The 15,408-nt window shown below is 34.4% G+C and overlaps 1 protein-coding gene across 7 annotated transcripts in view; it reads left to right on the top strand.

Annotated features, from left to right (window-relative positions):
* Positions 1-15,408, top strand: part of LOC126757670 (sestrin homolog) — a 71,219-nt gene that overhangs the window by 49,960 nt on the left and 5,851 nt on the right. For all 7 annotated transcript variants that reach the window (XM_050471758.1, XM_050471759.1, XM_050471761.1 and 4 more), the window contains one exon: positions 4,743-4,907. In XM_050471758.1, coding sequence (XP_050327715.1) covers positions 4,743-4,907 — 165 coding nt within the window. Of the gene's footprint in view, positions 1-4,742; positions 4,908-15,408 lie in introns of those variants that run through there.

The following is a 15,408-nucleotide window of genomic DNA, read 5'->3' as shown; positions in this document are numbered from 1 at the left end:
AACTTTGATTTATGATTTTTAATTTATATAATAACATTACACATTCTCTTATTGTGGAGAATATCGTTCGCTTTGTTGATTTATCGCATCGCCCTCTATTAAACCATGGCGTATAAGTAACATTTTAATTGAAAACATTGTTGATAAATAAATTTCATAAGTCTGCATTCGATTGTGTTGGGTTGTGTTGTCATCCTCAATAAAAACAATAACAAAAACAAAAGCAAAAGAAAGAGTAAAGTAACAAGTGATTTAATCAAAACAAAAACCAGACGAAGCAATTCTCGTACTCGTCTGAAAGAGCGTTGATAGCACGTTGCCTGCGCACAAACGCACACACACATATGTACGTGTAAAATGGGAGAATTATTTTTTATAGTGACGTTGGGCTAGCTCACTCTACGTTTCTGTTAATATAAATATGTGTGAACTGAATGATTTGTTTTGTCTAAAGCTTGATTGCATGAAAACACTCAGTGGCAGCGATAATTTACATTTTATCAGCAGCAACAGGAAAAGCAACATCCTCCACTCAGACGAGACCGGCTGACATACATACATACATACATATTTTCGTAGTTTTTCGTTTGCATTTACATGACGGGCGCCAATGTATAGTGTGGGGAAATATTGGTTGTTTTTCATGTATGTGCATACATATGTACATATATGAATATGTATGCGTGCTTTTACGGGTATGCGTATATATAATGGTTTGTGTATGCTCAGTCTATGCAGCTTAGATATACAACAGCTGTCACTTTTTACACATGTTTACAATTCGGCAATCTATTTACTTCGAACTTTTGTAAGTGTATGTTTAAATGGAACAGCACGCTGTGGTTGACCAAGTTCTAGAAGTACCATGTACTAATACGCGGACTAGAGGTAATTAAAGCTTTTCTATGTATATCTTTACAACGCAATTGAAGCGGGAAACTAAAAGAAACATGGCGACGTTAAAAAAGTTTCAAGAACTTGACTTGACAAACTATTGGACAAGTTCAAGACTTCAAATTAACCAGTTCGTAAGAAGTACGCGAATAAGCATTTTTATACTATCATGCTCTCACTGAATTCTAATGGCAATTCAAGCGTTCAAAATGCGACGTGACATGCTCATAAACTCATTGTATGTATGCAATTCTGCTTTTTAACGAAATGCCGAACACCTTTTTAAACTTATTTGTAGCAATAATAATATTCACTGTTATTTCTCTCGTTATGGCCGTTTTTCAATGTCTGGTTAGTAACCATCTGTCAGATAAGCTATGGTTAACTTTACCTAAGGAAGGAGTCTTGACATTAAGACAACGGCATTAGTCTTTCTTAGCCACTTAAGAAAGTCGTTCGAATATTATTTCAAGGAATCAAAAAGGTCGCACCATTGGATATTTGCTTAAGGCAGACAATTTTAAATAATTACTCCATTTGCTTGGGACTTTCCTCAGTAAGATGTCCAATGCAACAGCAGCGTATGTCAGTTTTGAAAACGGCTGTGGTTTATTGTCAACAGAGTGTTTACCTAATGCTTTATACCAATAGAGTTGCGAGCGCACATAAAATAAATAAAAGCAATAAAGACATAAAGTTTTATGCAAACACGGCACGTACGCACACAGTACTTATTATAGCTATTAATGCATTTGAGTGTGTGTGCACTGTACGCTTTATATTTGCATAGTATACTATATAAATTTCCCATTTCTGTTTTATTAGTTTGTTTATCTTTTTGCTTGCTGCCATTGCCTATCTGTTTGTGACCTTAACCGCCGACCAAATATTGCAGTATTTGATGGACTCAAAACTGTCATAAGTTTTACAATTCACGTTCATTTTTGCGCCAGCGCGTAGACTCTATTTTTTTATTGTCGAAAACAAATATAGAAACGAGTAAATGTACAAAAAGTCATAATTCTTCAATGGGAGAGGCAGTAACAACAATAAATGTGAAATAAGAGGTGATATTCGGCGCGCTTAATAAGTTGGCCATCGCCCATCTGTGTTCCAATGTGCATGTGTGTATTCGTTCGTCTCAAATTGTACAAATATGCAAATTTTCGTCGAGTCAGTAACATAGTTCAGTGAAGTTTGTCTCGCGTCAGTCGAAACGTTCAGACATGTAGCCGTTAAACGCTAATTGAAAACTTGTCGCGTTCACGCTGTTTATGAATATGAAAAGTATTTTTTAATTTGATAGTTTATATTACTTGTGTTTTTTCTATTTCTCGCTTACAAGTAAATAACACTGCACATATTTACAACATGCTCGAGTGAATACTTTCATATGCGTGTATATATGAAGCATGTGAATTGTTTAAAGCATTTCCACTCATGCATATTATTACCGTCTGTCGGCTGCTTGGTAATATGGTCAGGGTAAAGTAGGTTGAAGTCGTAAAGTTTCTTATTTATTAATAATTATATACTCGTAAATGCCTTCAATTCTATTATCGGTTTTGTGATTGAACCCACTGTTTTAAGAACACGACGCTTGATTATATTTAGGGTATAGAACGGCAATGTTGTAGATATTGTTTCAACACCGCCAGTTACTGCTGCATCCTTACTTTTTTTATTTATTTACCACTTGTTAGACCTTTGTTCTTCTAACTGAAGTTTAGCAATACCTATCTCTTCTGTGGTCCTTACAATTTACAATTTTTTTTTGTAATTTAGTTTGGTATTAATGATTGCTTTTAGGGATGTCTTCGATTTTCAGTTAAAATGTAAAAACAACTGAATCTTAACACTGCCGAGAGTAGAACAGTGTGAGGCAAACTGGTTTTATTTGTCTTAACTAAAATTTTCTTAGAGCAAATTGCTCATACGCCATGTTAGCTGAAAATTCGCTGTTTTAAATATACATTGCTGAAACTTTATGTACAAATCTAAGTTTGTGCATGTGGAAACATTTGTTGCAAAGAGCAGCTCATTAGCATTGGCGCCATTTAAGTCAGCAATGAATATTAAACAGTCTAAACTATAATTAATTATTAACCCATAGTGAATAGTAGCGAAAACATCGAGTGTGAGGCGCTGGTGGTAGACATTATCTGTTCTTCAGTGTATTCGCCATCCAGTTTCGTTGACATATTCAATTCATGCAAAATATTAGTAAACAAATGCTGCTTATAAAAGCTTTTAGCACTTAAATATATTCATAAGCTTTATGCAAATGATGATGAAGACATATGCTTATCTAAAACATTGAACAAATTAGAAAAGTCAACGGCGATTACACGTCAGTGTCAAAGGCTAGAATGCTGAAGCTGCATATTATTATGTTACTTACATATATATACATACATATAAACATGTACGTATGTATGTATATTCAATTAGTTTCTTTATACCCTGTACAGAGCGTACCAAGTTTGCCACGAAGTTTCTAACACTCGGAGGGAAACGGCGGCGACTATAAAATTTATATATAAATGATCTGTGTGACGTATTGAGTCGATTTAGTCATTCTGTTTGTCTGTATGGCCACCTGTCCCTCTGTATATAAGTAAAAAAGTCCCGTCGTTTTCTTTCCAAGATATCCGAATTTTACCACATATAGCTGCCATATAAAATGACCAATCAAAATCAGTTTCTTGTATGGAAAACTTTTTTCATTGACATTTTTTATATTTACTAGTAGATCCGCCACGTGTTGCTGTGGATATGATATATTTATTTACATTAAATACTATTATAATAAACTATTCAATACGGCAAAAATGTTATTGTTGGTAAAGGTATCCAGGAGATTGTACTTGAACTTAAGTTTTGAGAATGGATGATACAGATATTTGTCAATGGAAAAAATAAGGATTTTTTCATTTAACATTTTACTCAAAATTATAATAATTATTAGGTTTGTATCTTAACTGCTAGCTATCAGGATGAATATGATTGCCAGTTGCTCTCACAAAGAGCGAAAAACGATAGAGTAAAGAAACTAGCAAGAAATGATCAATTGTCGTTTTTCCCAATTATGTATTCAGTTTCAGCATTTGAAAAATAATCAATAGAATTTTTATTTATATTTTGAATTGAAAAACGCTTTTGCAACAGAAACTTGACTAGCTAATGATATTTAGCACTTAAGAAACAAATTTATTATTTTTGTTTTGTTTTAAGTTTTGAACAAATGCTTATGTTTACAAATACATTTTGTATGTTTATGAATGGTTTTCACTTTTAACACAACTGATATATGTATACATTTTATTAAAATCGGTTTAGTAGTCGGAAAAGTGTACTCCAGAGAACACGTGACACGTAATTTATATATGTAAATGTTTTCGTATATACCCTATTCTAGATTTTAGAATACGTACATGGTATATGTATTTGGTTCTTGCTCAGAAGGGAACGAGCTAATGCATTTGTTTGTTGATGATTGGATTTATTAGGCTTCTTAGTCCTCGACAGCAAAATATATACTATATTAAAGATTTTCATGAAAGTAGCTTACGAATACACTGACATAGCTATACGAGTACAAATGCTGGTCATAATATCTTTAATACTAACGACCTTTCAAAGATACATCGATTATTCAAATGAAAGAAAGATCATCTAAAAAAGTCTAGTTGACCACACATGTTTTAATCATTTTATATATATTTTACATAATGGAAGTTTAAGTATCTATTAGCCATTAATTTATACTCACTTTTGATTATTTATTTATTTAGTTCATTATTTTCAGTAAATATTATTAAATAAATATTTTCTGTTTACGATTTCAGTGTTCTAATCAAGATTACAATATGGAAGATTTGGAGTTGGATCAGGTCACGCAGGTGATTAATTATCATCCGCGTTTCCTCGATCATTTTCTACGAACACAAAACTTCATTATGGACGGCGATGGGCCACTGCCATATGATTACCGTTACTATCTGGCCATAATTGTAAGTAGTACCAACTAATGTTTACAGATGTTTTTCATATGGCTTAATTGTTAATGAAAAATTTGTAATATGCACATGAAAGCTTTTTCTCTACTCCACACTATACACTTTGAGCCATCGAACACCTAATATTTAATGAGATTAAATTGTCACTCCTAAAAATCTCTTTTCGGTTTTATGGTGTTGATTCGTTCGGAAAATTCGTTTTAATAAGCAATGCAATTTTTTGGTGAAGTTGTGTAGTTTGAATTTTCAATTAATATTGTTTTCAAGGTCCTAGTCTAGGTCTTACAATACTATATATGTATGTGTATATATGTAAAAAGCAGTTACCGATGTATGTAAGTTCAGATCAAAAATGAAATGAGAGAACAAGAATACACAATGTACGCGGTCATTGCCGACGCTTAGTGAGAGCTTAATATGATCAAAGAACGTAAAGTAATGCACCTATTTACAAGTAAATACTTACTTAATTTAATGGATTGTGCTTGAAATTGTTGGTCAAATAAGGTAAAAGGCCGTATAACCAATATTCGGACTTCGGAAATTTCTGTTTGTATGCTAGCGATTTTCCTGACTAGTGTTCTAGCATACAAACAGAAATTTCTGAAGTCCGTACATATGTATGTGTGTATGTCTGCCTGTGAGATGTTAATCAAATAGAAATAGTATTGTATTACGATTTCAATGCATTTTGAGTAGATCAACTGGTGTAAATCAGATGTCGTCTATATATTATAAGGACAACATCATTTGCATACCACAAAAGCAACAACATTGAATAACAATAAACAAATAATATGATTTGCATTGCAAATTTGTTGGCGAAGAATTTCAATGCAAAATAATAATAATAACAGTAATAATGATAGTAAAACGCAATAAATAATTATGAATTTCTAATAGAAAAATGAAAAGTAAATTTCTTTGATACTAAAGGCGTTAAATAAATATGATCGCCATTCACCGTAACGTTGTCCAACAGCATCTTTGAAAAAATACGGTCCAATGATTCATTGCATTTTTATGCATGGGATGGAAGTGTGCCTGTAATTGTGGTTTTCATTAGCCACAAGATAATTCAAAAACAATAAATTAGTAGTCAGTCATATTTTGCACTTCATTATGCATACATACATACATACATACATACATATGTAGTATTTGTTAAGCCATATGAATCAAAAATAATGTAATGTAATGCGTGTATTATGTAATTATGATCTTACCTTGCAATCGGTATACACGAATGTATGTATATAAGTATGTCTTCTTTTCTTTATTGTGGTTTGCGTTCCGATTTCATCCGAAAAGCGGAATTGTTAATAGTGGAACAATTTTAAGCCTTGCATTAATTTTGTGTAAAACCTTATCAAATATTAAATTGAACGTCAGCTATAGAAGGCAAAACCAGCGTCTATCGAAAGTTCTTTTAAATTTAAAACCTTCGCATATTCGTATTACATTTCCCTTCTCACTTTTATCTTTTTATACTCCAAACATAAGACGTTTAAATGATAGCCAATATAACACCAGACACTAATCAAAAAGATTATACCATATATAGAGGTTGTATAATTTGCAACTTTTTGAAAAAATGGAGGCGAATCCGCCGTCTAATATGTTTATAAAGTCAGTCAATCGAATTTGCTGCTTACCTTGTATTTCACCATTTCATGCTTTGCTGTGACAATTCTCACGGTGAACGTATCTACCAAGAGTGTGTTAACTTAGAATGACACTGCTTGTCTAAACGATTATAGCCGATAAGGACCAAAATTGGTGCATAACATTTACATGAAGGTATATCACTACGCATACTTTCAATAGAATACTTTACACCAGAAACTCGGAGCATTAATGGAAATGACGGAAGAAATGGAGACAGAAGCAAATATTATTACGCTTTTTGGGGTTTAGCAACATAGAAGCAATCATCTGAAATTTTGCACATGTCTTTATCCTCCCGCGAAGCTGCTTACATAGGACCTCTTTAGTATATAGCTGACAAACAAAGTGAACGAACAAAATCAAGTTCTTGTATGAAAATGTTTTTTACTTGACAAGACATCTTCACGGAACTTGCCAGAGATTATATTGTCTCACGCAATGCTACAATCCCCAAATGTACCATCTTGTACAGTTCGGACCACTTTACCATATAGCTGCTATACAAACTGACTAAAAGCAAGTTCTAGTCTGGCAACTTTTTTGTTACTTACATACATACATACATACATACATATGTACATATTAAACTCTGGACATAAAAACATAAGATCATATCTATCTCATTTATTCTACGATTTCTGAATTTTTATCGCCACTGTAAATACGCATTTTAGCTCTACATATGTATGTAGTAGAGGGGTATACATATTAATAAAGAAATGAAAATTCTGTGGTTTGCGTAAGTAATGCTCACCTACACAAATCGGTATAATTGTGCATAGCCTTAAAATATTTAATGATGTGGCTGATCTTGAGCTAGACCGCTTCATCCATCAATGTGACAATAATTATATAATTGAGTTATGGCATGTGGTTGCACATTTGAATTATTTATCAACAACAAGTGAATGTTTCTTTCGTATCTGCAATTAATTGAGGCGAAATCAATACATTTATTGATATTACTAATGTAAAAACGCATGTACATACATACATATGTATGTACTTGCATCACGGTACACCAGCGTTGCGATTGCTGTTGCAAAGATAAATATATCACAACAATATCATTTACCCAGCGCTTGCGACAGACTCCACTGCGATGTAACGAAAATACAGTGTAAATAATTACAACTACAATGACAACGTTTAGTAAATATAAACAACAGCACAAAAGGCGAAACAAGCGTGCGGAAAATGGCAACAAAAATACTGATAAGTGATAATGTCAAGTAAGTACTTCACTTCTGTAACAAGTCGTGTTTCATTTTGTTTTTTGCACTATTTCCCTCTTCATTGAAACGTACTAGTTTAAAACTAGGACTAGTCAAGCAGCTGTCATTTTTCTATAAGAACATCTTGTATTTTTTTTACCAAGTTTCAGTTGAGAGCTTTCATACTTCAAATAAATATGTATGTATATGACTAGTTCAACTTATATTCCAGCGAAATTTTTTAATTTTGTACACGAATTCCATGTTTTGCTTTTGGAAAAATACTGCGCCGAAGCGTAACTATGCTCTTTAAAAAAAAAAAAACACTAGTTAGAATCTGTGGTGTTTACGACAACTTTGACTTTTGCCAGGATATGCCGGTCGCAAGTGGTTTTACTACGTGGTTGTTGTAAGTTTACTTATCTGAAAACAAATATGTACTTAGCCATTCGCACACTGCTTTTGCTTCGAATATTGTAATACTGAAGTTGAGTTGTGCTAACAAGTTGTTGTGCGCTATCCCCCGCCGTTTTTAAAACGAGCACGCTTGTTATCACTTAAGTTTACTGTAACTACTTACAGATGTACACACACTGTTTTGTTGTTTTCTAGCTTTTCTTCTTTACTTTTCTTTATTATACTCTAGCAACCTGTTGCTACAGAGTATAATCGTTTTGTTCACCTAACGCTTGTACGTATCAGCTGAAGCTAAGCGAAATAGATATAAGTACATATATATATGGTTATATACACATATCTATGTACAATATATATTTACATGATTATGTATATAATCAATCCGTCCGTAACTTGAGTAAAAATTATTATATAAACTAGGTACATACTTGTATGTTCCCTGATATAAAGAAAAATTATGTCTTCGTTATGATGCGTAATCGGACAATGGCCACGACCACAAAACATCATTGAATATATATAATTGAATTTACATAACTCGAACTTCGATAAATCGAACTTTTGAATTGGCAATATAAGTCAAATTTGATAAAATTTCCCTTCCATAACTCGAAATTTCTCTAGCTCGAAGTTTTTTTGTTTATTATGGTGATTCGAGTTAAGGAAGATCAACCGTATATATAATTGCTTGGATTCCGATCCTCTGGTTGACGATTTGCACCATAATGTATTTCCCTGGCTTTGATTTTTGCAAGTTCAAAGGGTATGACATGTTCGGTTGCAGCCGAACTTTGCGCTTTCCTACTTGTTTTTGTATTTCTTTTATTGCTTTTTCACTTGAGTTATTTTGTTATTTTGTTGCTTACAATTACTTTACACAGCTGGCAACAGCAGCGGCCTCCATCACAACAAAGTCCCAGTCGGTTAATCAAGCGGACAAGCAAATAGCGAACAACAACAATAACAACATCGTCAATTGGCTTAGAGGTCGTTCACTGTTAAGTTCGGCCACCTTCCTGTGTTTATTGTAGTTTTTATAGTTTTCTACTGTACACACAAATTCGTAAACATCAAAATTAGTAAGGGCACTCATTTAATGTGGCTTGTAAGGTACATATCATAGTGAGAAAATGGTAATTTGGGCAATATTGTAATAAGTCAGCTGTTCTTCATTTATCCGTTATCGTATTTTCTATAATTATTTAATCTATTCATTTTAACTTCAACCTTAGTCTGGCGACAGTTGCACAGTGAAGATGAAAGTGTTTAGATGTTTCCAGCTCATCTTCCTCCCTGCAACTTTGACAAGTTACGTCCTTCAAAATCTTTAGCCTTAGCGCGTGAGTGCCAATAGGACAATGTCCAGTTAGGACACCTATCATAATGGTCATGTGAATCTTGCTAAAAGCTAGTTATTCCATGGATTTTCTATAGATTTATAGTTTCCGACGATCCCGCTATGGTCAGACAACAGGCCAACTTTAATATGGGATTAACTTGATGTCACAGATAGCGAAGTAATACACTCCTTGACTAGCTTTGAGTTCATTGCCCGGCTCCGTCCTAGTTTGGTTGTGACTTTGCTAAAATGTGGTAAAAGAAAAACGTTAAGTTCATTTAAGACCGACTTGCTTGTCTTGTTCTGTATACCTATGGCTCTTTGTCTTTAAGCTATAAATATCGTTTCTTCTCAGCTACGGATCCGTCGTTCGACAATCCACCTTCAGCTCTAACCGACTTTTTATTTGAAAGAATCTGCGCTTGCCGATATGGTTCCTCAACACTCTCCAGTCATGAGTGGGTAGCGAAGAATTGTGGCACCGCAGCATCTTCTTAATTCCCTCACGAGAGGAGGCTTCAGTAGGGAGCCAGACACGAGTTTGAGCATAGTGGCTGTGCAAATATGAATCTATCACGCTTCCAATCATCGCGAGAGATTTCCATTTTCTCCCATACTGCGCTACCTGAGTTCAGTAGATGCAGCACGTTCGGCGATTTCGATAAACGTTGATACCGCTCCTGTCCATGGCTTATTATTGAGGGAGGCTTTCTGCTGCTGCGACCTCTGTCATTTTAAAGTAGATTGGAATTTGCTCGATCCCACACTGTTTACATCACAGCCGATCAGCCCTTTTCTTACCTCATCTTTTCGTCGAAGTCCATTTCCACCAACTTCCTCCCACGTCACATTTTGTACATATATTAGTTTCCATGTTATAAAGATCCCCACTCAGAGCCGCTATCCACCTCCCGGAAAGGTAGACGGCTTTCACGGTCTTACATTGTCTCAGTTTTGAGGCCAAGGCGAGGGCTGACGCCCGCTCTTATGGGGTTATGTCTTCAGCATAACCTAATAGTCCGTATGAGTTCTACGAGGCCGTGAGGTCGCAGGTCATTTAGCGTTACCCAAGATGCACCGCGTGGAGGCGAACCTGATTTATGTCTCGGCGTTACCCATACTTATTTTGTACACATTTCTTTATTTCGAAAAGTTCATTCTGATAACTAAAATAAAACATTTGTTCTGCCCACTCATTCATTGGCCCCATTTCCTCATGCATACATATACAAGTACATACACATGGCCACTAGTATAGCGGTACATCTGTTGTTGCTACACATATTTGTAAGTATATATATACATGCATATATGGTATACGTATGTATGTGCGTATATAAAGCTATTTATAGAAACTTGTGATAATTTAGAAATCAACATTAAAAGTAGCGGCGACTCTACATCTGCGCTGCACTAGCCTACTTACACACACGCTCACACAAACTCATTCGCTTGCCCCGCAGAGAAATCCACTTGTTATAACCATATACACTATACAACTGTAACGAATCGAACATCCAACTGGTCGTTCGGAAGTATATTTTCATACAAGCAACTGATATTTTTGCAGTCATATTATCGTCAGAAATATGTCAGTCTCTTACTAGTTCCATATGAGCCGTAAATATTTACCCAATCAACCTCAAATGTTTCAAAAGTCAACCTTACCTTTAAGGGGGGGGTAAGGTTTGTTTCGTCGAAAAAAGACCTTTTTTCGTGAATTTTTTTAGAAAAAATTATTGGTGTAGGTTTATTTTACATATTATTATATGAAAGTACAACATTTGAAGGATACTTAAAAAAAGTTTTATCGAAAAATTGCGAGGAATAACGGATTTATCGTCGATCTCTGCAGGCACTTCGAAAAAAAGTTGTTGTGCGGTGACCAGCCTACAGCATCACTGGGTCATCTGAAACCAAAAAGTGAAAATGCTTTCTTTAGTTTGTTAGTTTATCTTTCAATTGACGTCGAGTTTTTTTTTAATCTTCCAATTTTTCAATTTTCGGTACCATTTTCAAGCCAAAATGGCGATTTTGGACGAAAAAATCGTCCTATTTGTTATTGTAAAATTCTTAGAAATAAAAATTTTTGGAAAAACTCGACGTCATTCGAGAGCTATGTATATATATGTAGAATATTTGTACAAAATTTTCAAACGATCGATGCAGTAGTTTTTTCTGTAGGCTGGTCACCGACTTTAAAAATGACATATTTGGGAAAATCGATTCAAAGTTTTGTACACTCAGCGCAGGTAGTTAGAGGTACCGTTATTCAACCTGCTGTAACTTCGTTAGTTTTTCTCCGAATGACCTAAAACTTTAACACAATATTCTTGAGATGTTGATGGTTCAGAAAAAAAAAATTAAAAAAAATGGAAAAAAAAAGTTGTCAAACCTTACCCCCTCCCCCTTAAAGTTAAGAAAAACTACAAAATGTTGTTACCCTTCACAGTGCATTTCTTTTAGTAACTATGCGTTCAGTTTGTATGGAAGCTATATGCTATAGTAATCCGGAGATTATATTATTACCTTAAGCAGTAATTCATGTCAAATTTCGTGAAGATACCACGTCAAATGTGAAAGGTTTCTATACAAGCCCTTGATTCCGATCGTTCGGTTTGTATGGCAGCTTCGGAGATTACATTATTATCTTAGAAACTAACCTTTGCCAACTTTTGTGAAGAAGACCTTGATTCCGATCGTTCAGGTTGTGTGGCAGCTATATGTTATAGTGGTGAGCAGCATCTTGAAGAGAAAATGACGTTCGCAAAATTTCAAAACGATATCTTAAAAACTGAGGGACTAGTTCGTATATATACAGACAGACGGACGGACATGGCTAAATCGACTCAGCTCAATATACTGATCATTCATATAAGTATACTTATACTTTATAGGGTCTCCGACGCTTCCTGCTGGGTGTTACAAACTTCGTGACAAACTTAATATACCCTGTTCAGGGTATAAAAATATGAAGTGCAATAAATATTTAGATGATATAAAACGGATATTTTCCTAACTAGTGCGATTTCAGCCAGTAGATGCTTGTATTGCCACTCACTCTTAGATTGACTTTTGCATTATTCGTACGTGGTTTTTGTACTACATACAAGTATGTATGTACGTACTTATGTACAATGTGGTTTGTTTTTGTGCATACAAACGATTTTAAGCTTAGATAGGAAACGTAAGTTAGCACATTAGATGTTGTTATTTTTGTTTTCCTAATACTCGTGTTGCTTAATTGTAAACATAAGACATCTGCTCTATGTGGCGGTCAACGGCGGCCCATCGAATCGCTAATGCTATCAACAACAACAGCAGAAACAACATTTACAAAGATTCCAACCGAAACGCTCCACGCTGGCGACAACGCTCGCTAGATGCAATGAGCGACACGAGCAGAGCAACGGTTAGAGTCAGCCGAAATAGCTTTTAAAACAAACAACAACAAAACCTAAGCACGAAACAAATAAAAGCAATAACTTGACAGCTCACTGCAACAGCACCAACAACAAAACCCGCCATTGTATTTTTTTATTTTTCATGCGCTGAGTATTCATTTGTGCATCTCAGCTATTTGGCATGTCAGCCACAGTGTCAACATGTGTGAATAAACCGTGCTGTTGCTTGCCACTTTTACTTACTCACACACTGCAGCAACAACAAAAGCAAAGCAAAATAAATTTGGCACAGAAAGCAGATCAACATTTACAGCAGGCGAATGTGTAGCTTGTTTATTTCTCTTTGTTCGAATGCAAATTTTTGTCCTATGAGACTGCTTGGCTACAATTGTGGCTATTGTTTGTGCACAGAAGCATCATCATTTAGCTATATGCATATACACACATACACACATTTATTCAACTAAATGTGTTAAAAAAAAAACGAAAAGTATTTAGGATTCTTTTGGAAAAGTTGATGATAAACATGTAACGACTCATATGGAAAAATATATTTATTTGTCAAATGATGTAATATTTAGATAATATATGTACATATTTATGTAAGTATTTCATTAATACGATATCTAAGAACTCAAACAACACGTCGCCTTAGTAAATTGTATGATAGTGCGTATAAGTAACCACAGTAGTTACCAAGCTGTTCCAGTAAATACTCATCTGTAGTGTGGCTTTTGTTTGATGATGGCTAAAAACCGATTTTCAAATATATATCTCGTATCTAACCTAAGCTAATGCCCATCAAATTTTATTCGTCACAACTCGAGCATTTACACAAGCCGGAATGCCGAGCGTACATACATACATGTACGTTTGCATATGATCTGTCTGTATGCGTGTATATGATCTGTTCTATTTATTGCCTTGGCGATTACAGAACGAAGGAATTCTTATATGGCTTATTGTTTATAATGACTACCAAGGAACCTGTGTAACTTTTATCTAGCAAAATAAGACAACATGTATTTCTGTAATTAAGAACCATCTCCATCGTACACGGCAGTGCTATGGAAATTAACCAATCCCAGTTTAAAATCCTGCTGCTGAGTTATTCACCAGAGCTTAAGGTTTCCATCAATTTTTCTTATTTTTATGTGTGAATAAAGATGCTATATGTCATCGTAAATTGTGGGATAACCTTAGAAAAATTCTATCCAAGAAAAAAACATAAATTACATACCGGAAACTTAGCTTACTCAGGTTCTTGTGTGTTAGAAAAATATGACAAAGGAAACAGAACGGTCTATATAATATGTATGTACTTTAATATAATTATAAATTTTATAAATAAAAATAAAATAACATATGTAGTATGTAGTTATATTGGGAATGCTAATGAGCTGATTGTCAATGTATGTACGTTGTTATTGTATTGTTGAAGCCGCTCGAATTATAGCTGATCTAACATATTATTCACATTTTTGTTGTTGCATTTTAATGAGGAACTTGGCAACGAAGCATATCTATGTACATATGTATGTACCACGCAGATGTACACTATTATATACATGCATACATATATAAATTGTATATGTGTGCTTGTAAATATGTATTTACATTTGCTGTTTGGCTTGAACGCGCACACAAGTTTTTTAAAAATAATAATATATGAATTAATAAAATACATACATAATGCGTATAACATACATATTTTATATAAAGAGAGACAATCGTACGGATAAACAAAACAATAACGCGATTTGAATTTTGTAGAGCAAAACAAGCAGCAGTAGCCGTCGTAGCGAGGTAAAGATTCTGGCGAACTGTTCATGTGGTACCTCCTCTAATTTCAGATCCCAACGATGATTTCAAATGCGTACATACATATATGTACTTAAGTTTATCATAATTATATAGAAAACAAGAAAAAACGTTAACTTCGGCTGCACTGAAGTTAATATACCCTTCACAGGTGCATTTCTTTTAGTAACTATTTGTTCAGTTTGTATGGAAGTTATATGCCATAGTAATCCGATCTGAACAATTTTTTTCTAGATTATATCATTACCTTATGCAGTAATCCATGTCAAATTTCGTGAAGATACCACGTCGAATGCGAAAGTTTTCCAGACAAGCCCTTGATTGCGATCGTTCGGTTTGTATGGCAGCTATATGCTATAGTGAGCCGATCTGAACAATTTCTTCCGATATTACATTATTTCTATGAACTATAGCTCATACCAAACATTCCATATATGAATTCCTTTGTGGCGCAATCGAGTAAAAAAGTTTTGAAAACGAAAAAAAAGGTTTCAGTTAGAAGAAAATGATTTCATAAAACGGCATCTTCAACAAGAGATCGGGTATTGAGCACCGTGTATAATGGGTAGAAATGAGTCAGAGGTGTGCGCTGTTTTCCTCGTAATTTTTTAACGATGCGTTACGCACTAAAA

This window comes from Bactrocera neohumeralis, chromosome 4 (genome assembly GCF_024586455.1).
Source record: "Bactrocera neohumeralis isolate Rockhampton chromosome 4, APGP_CSIRO_Bneo_wtdbg2-racon-allhic-juicebox.fasta_v2, whole genome shotgun sequence".
Classification (NCBI taxonomy): Eukaryota; Metazoa; Arthropoda; class Insecta; order Diptera; family Tephritidae; genus Bactrocera; species Bactrocera neohumeralis.
Note: the sequence above shows the minus strand (reverse complement) of the source record. Positions and strands in the feature narration are given on the sequence as shown.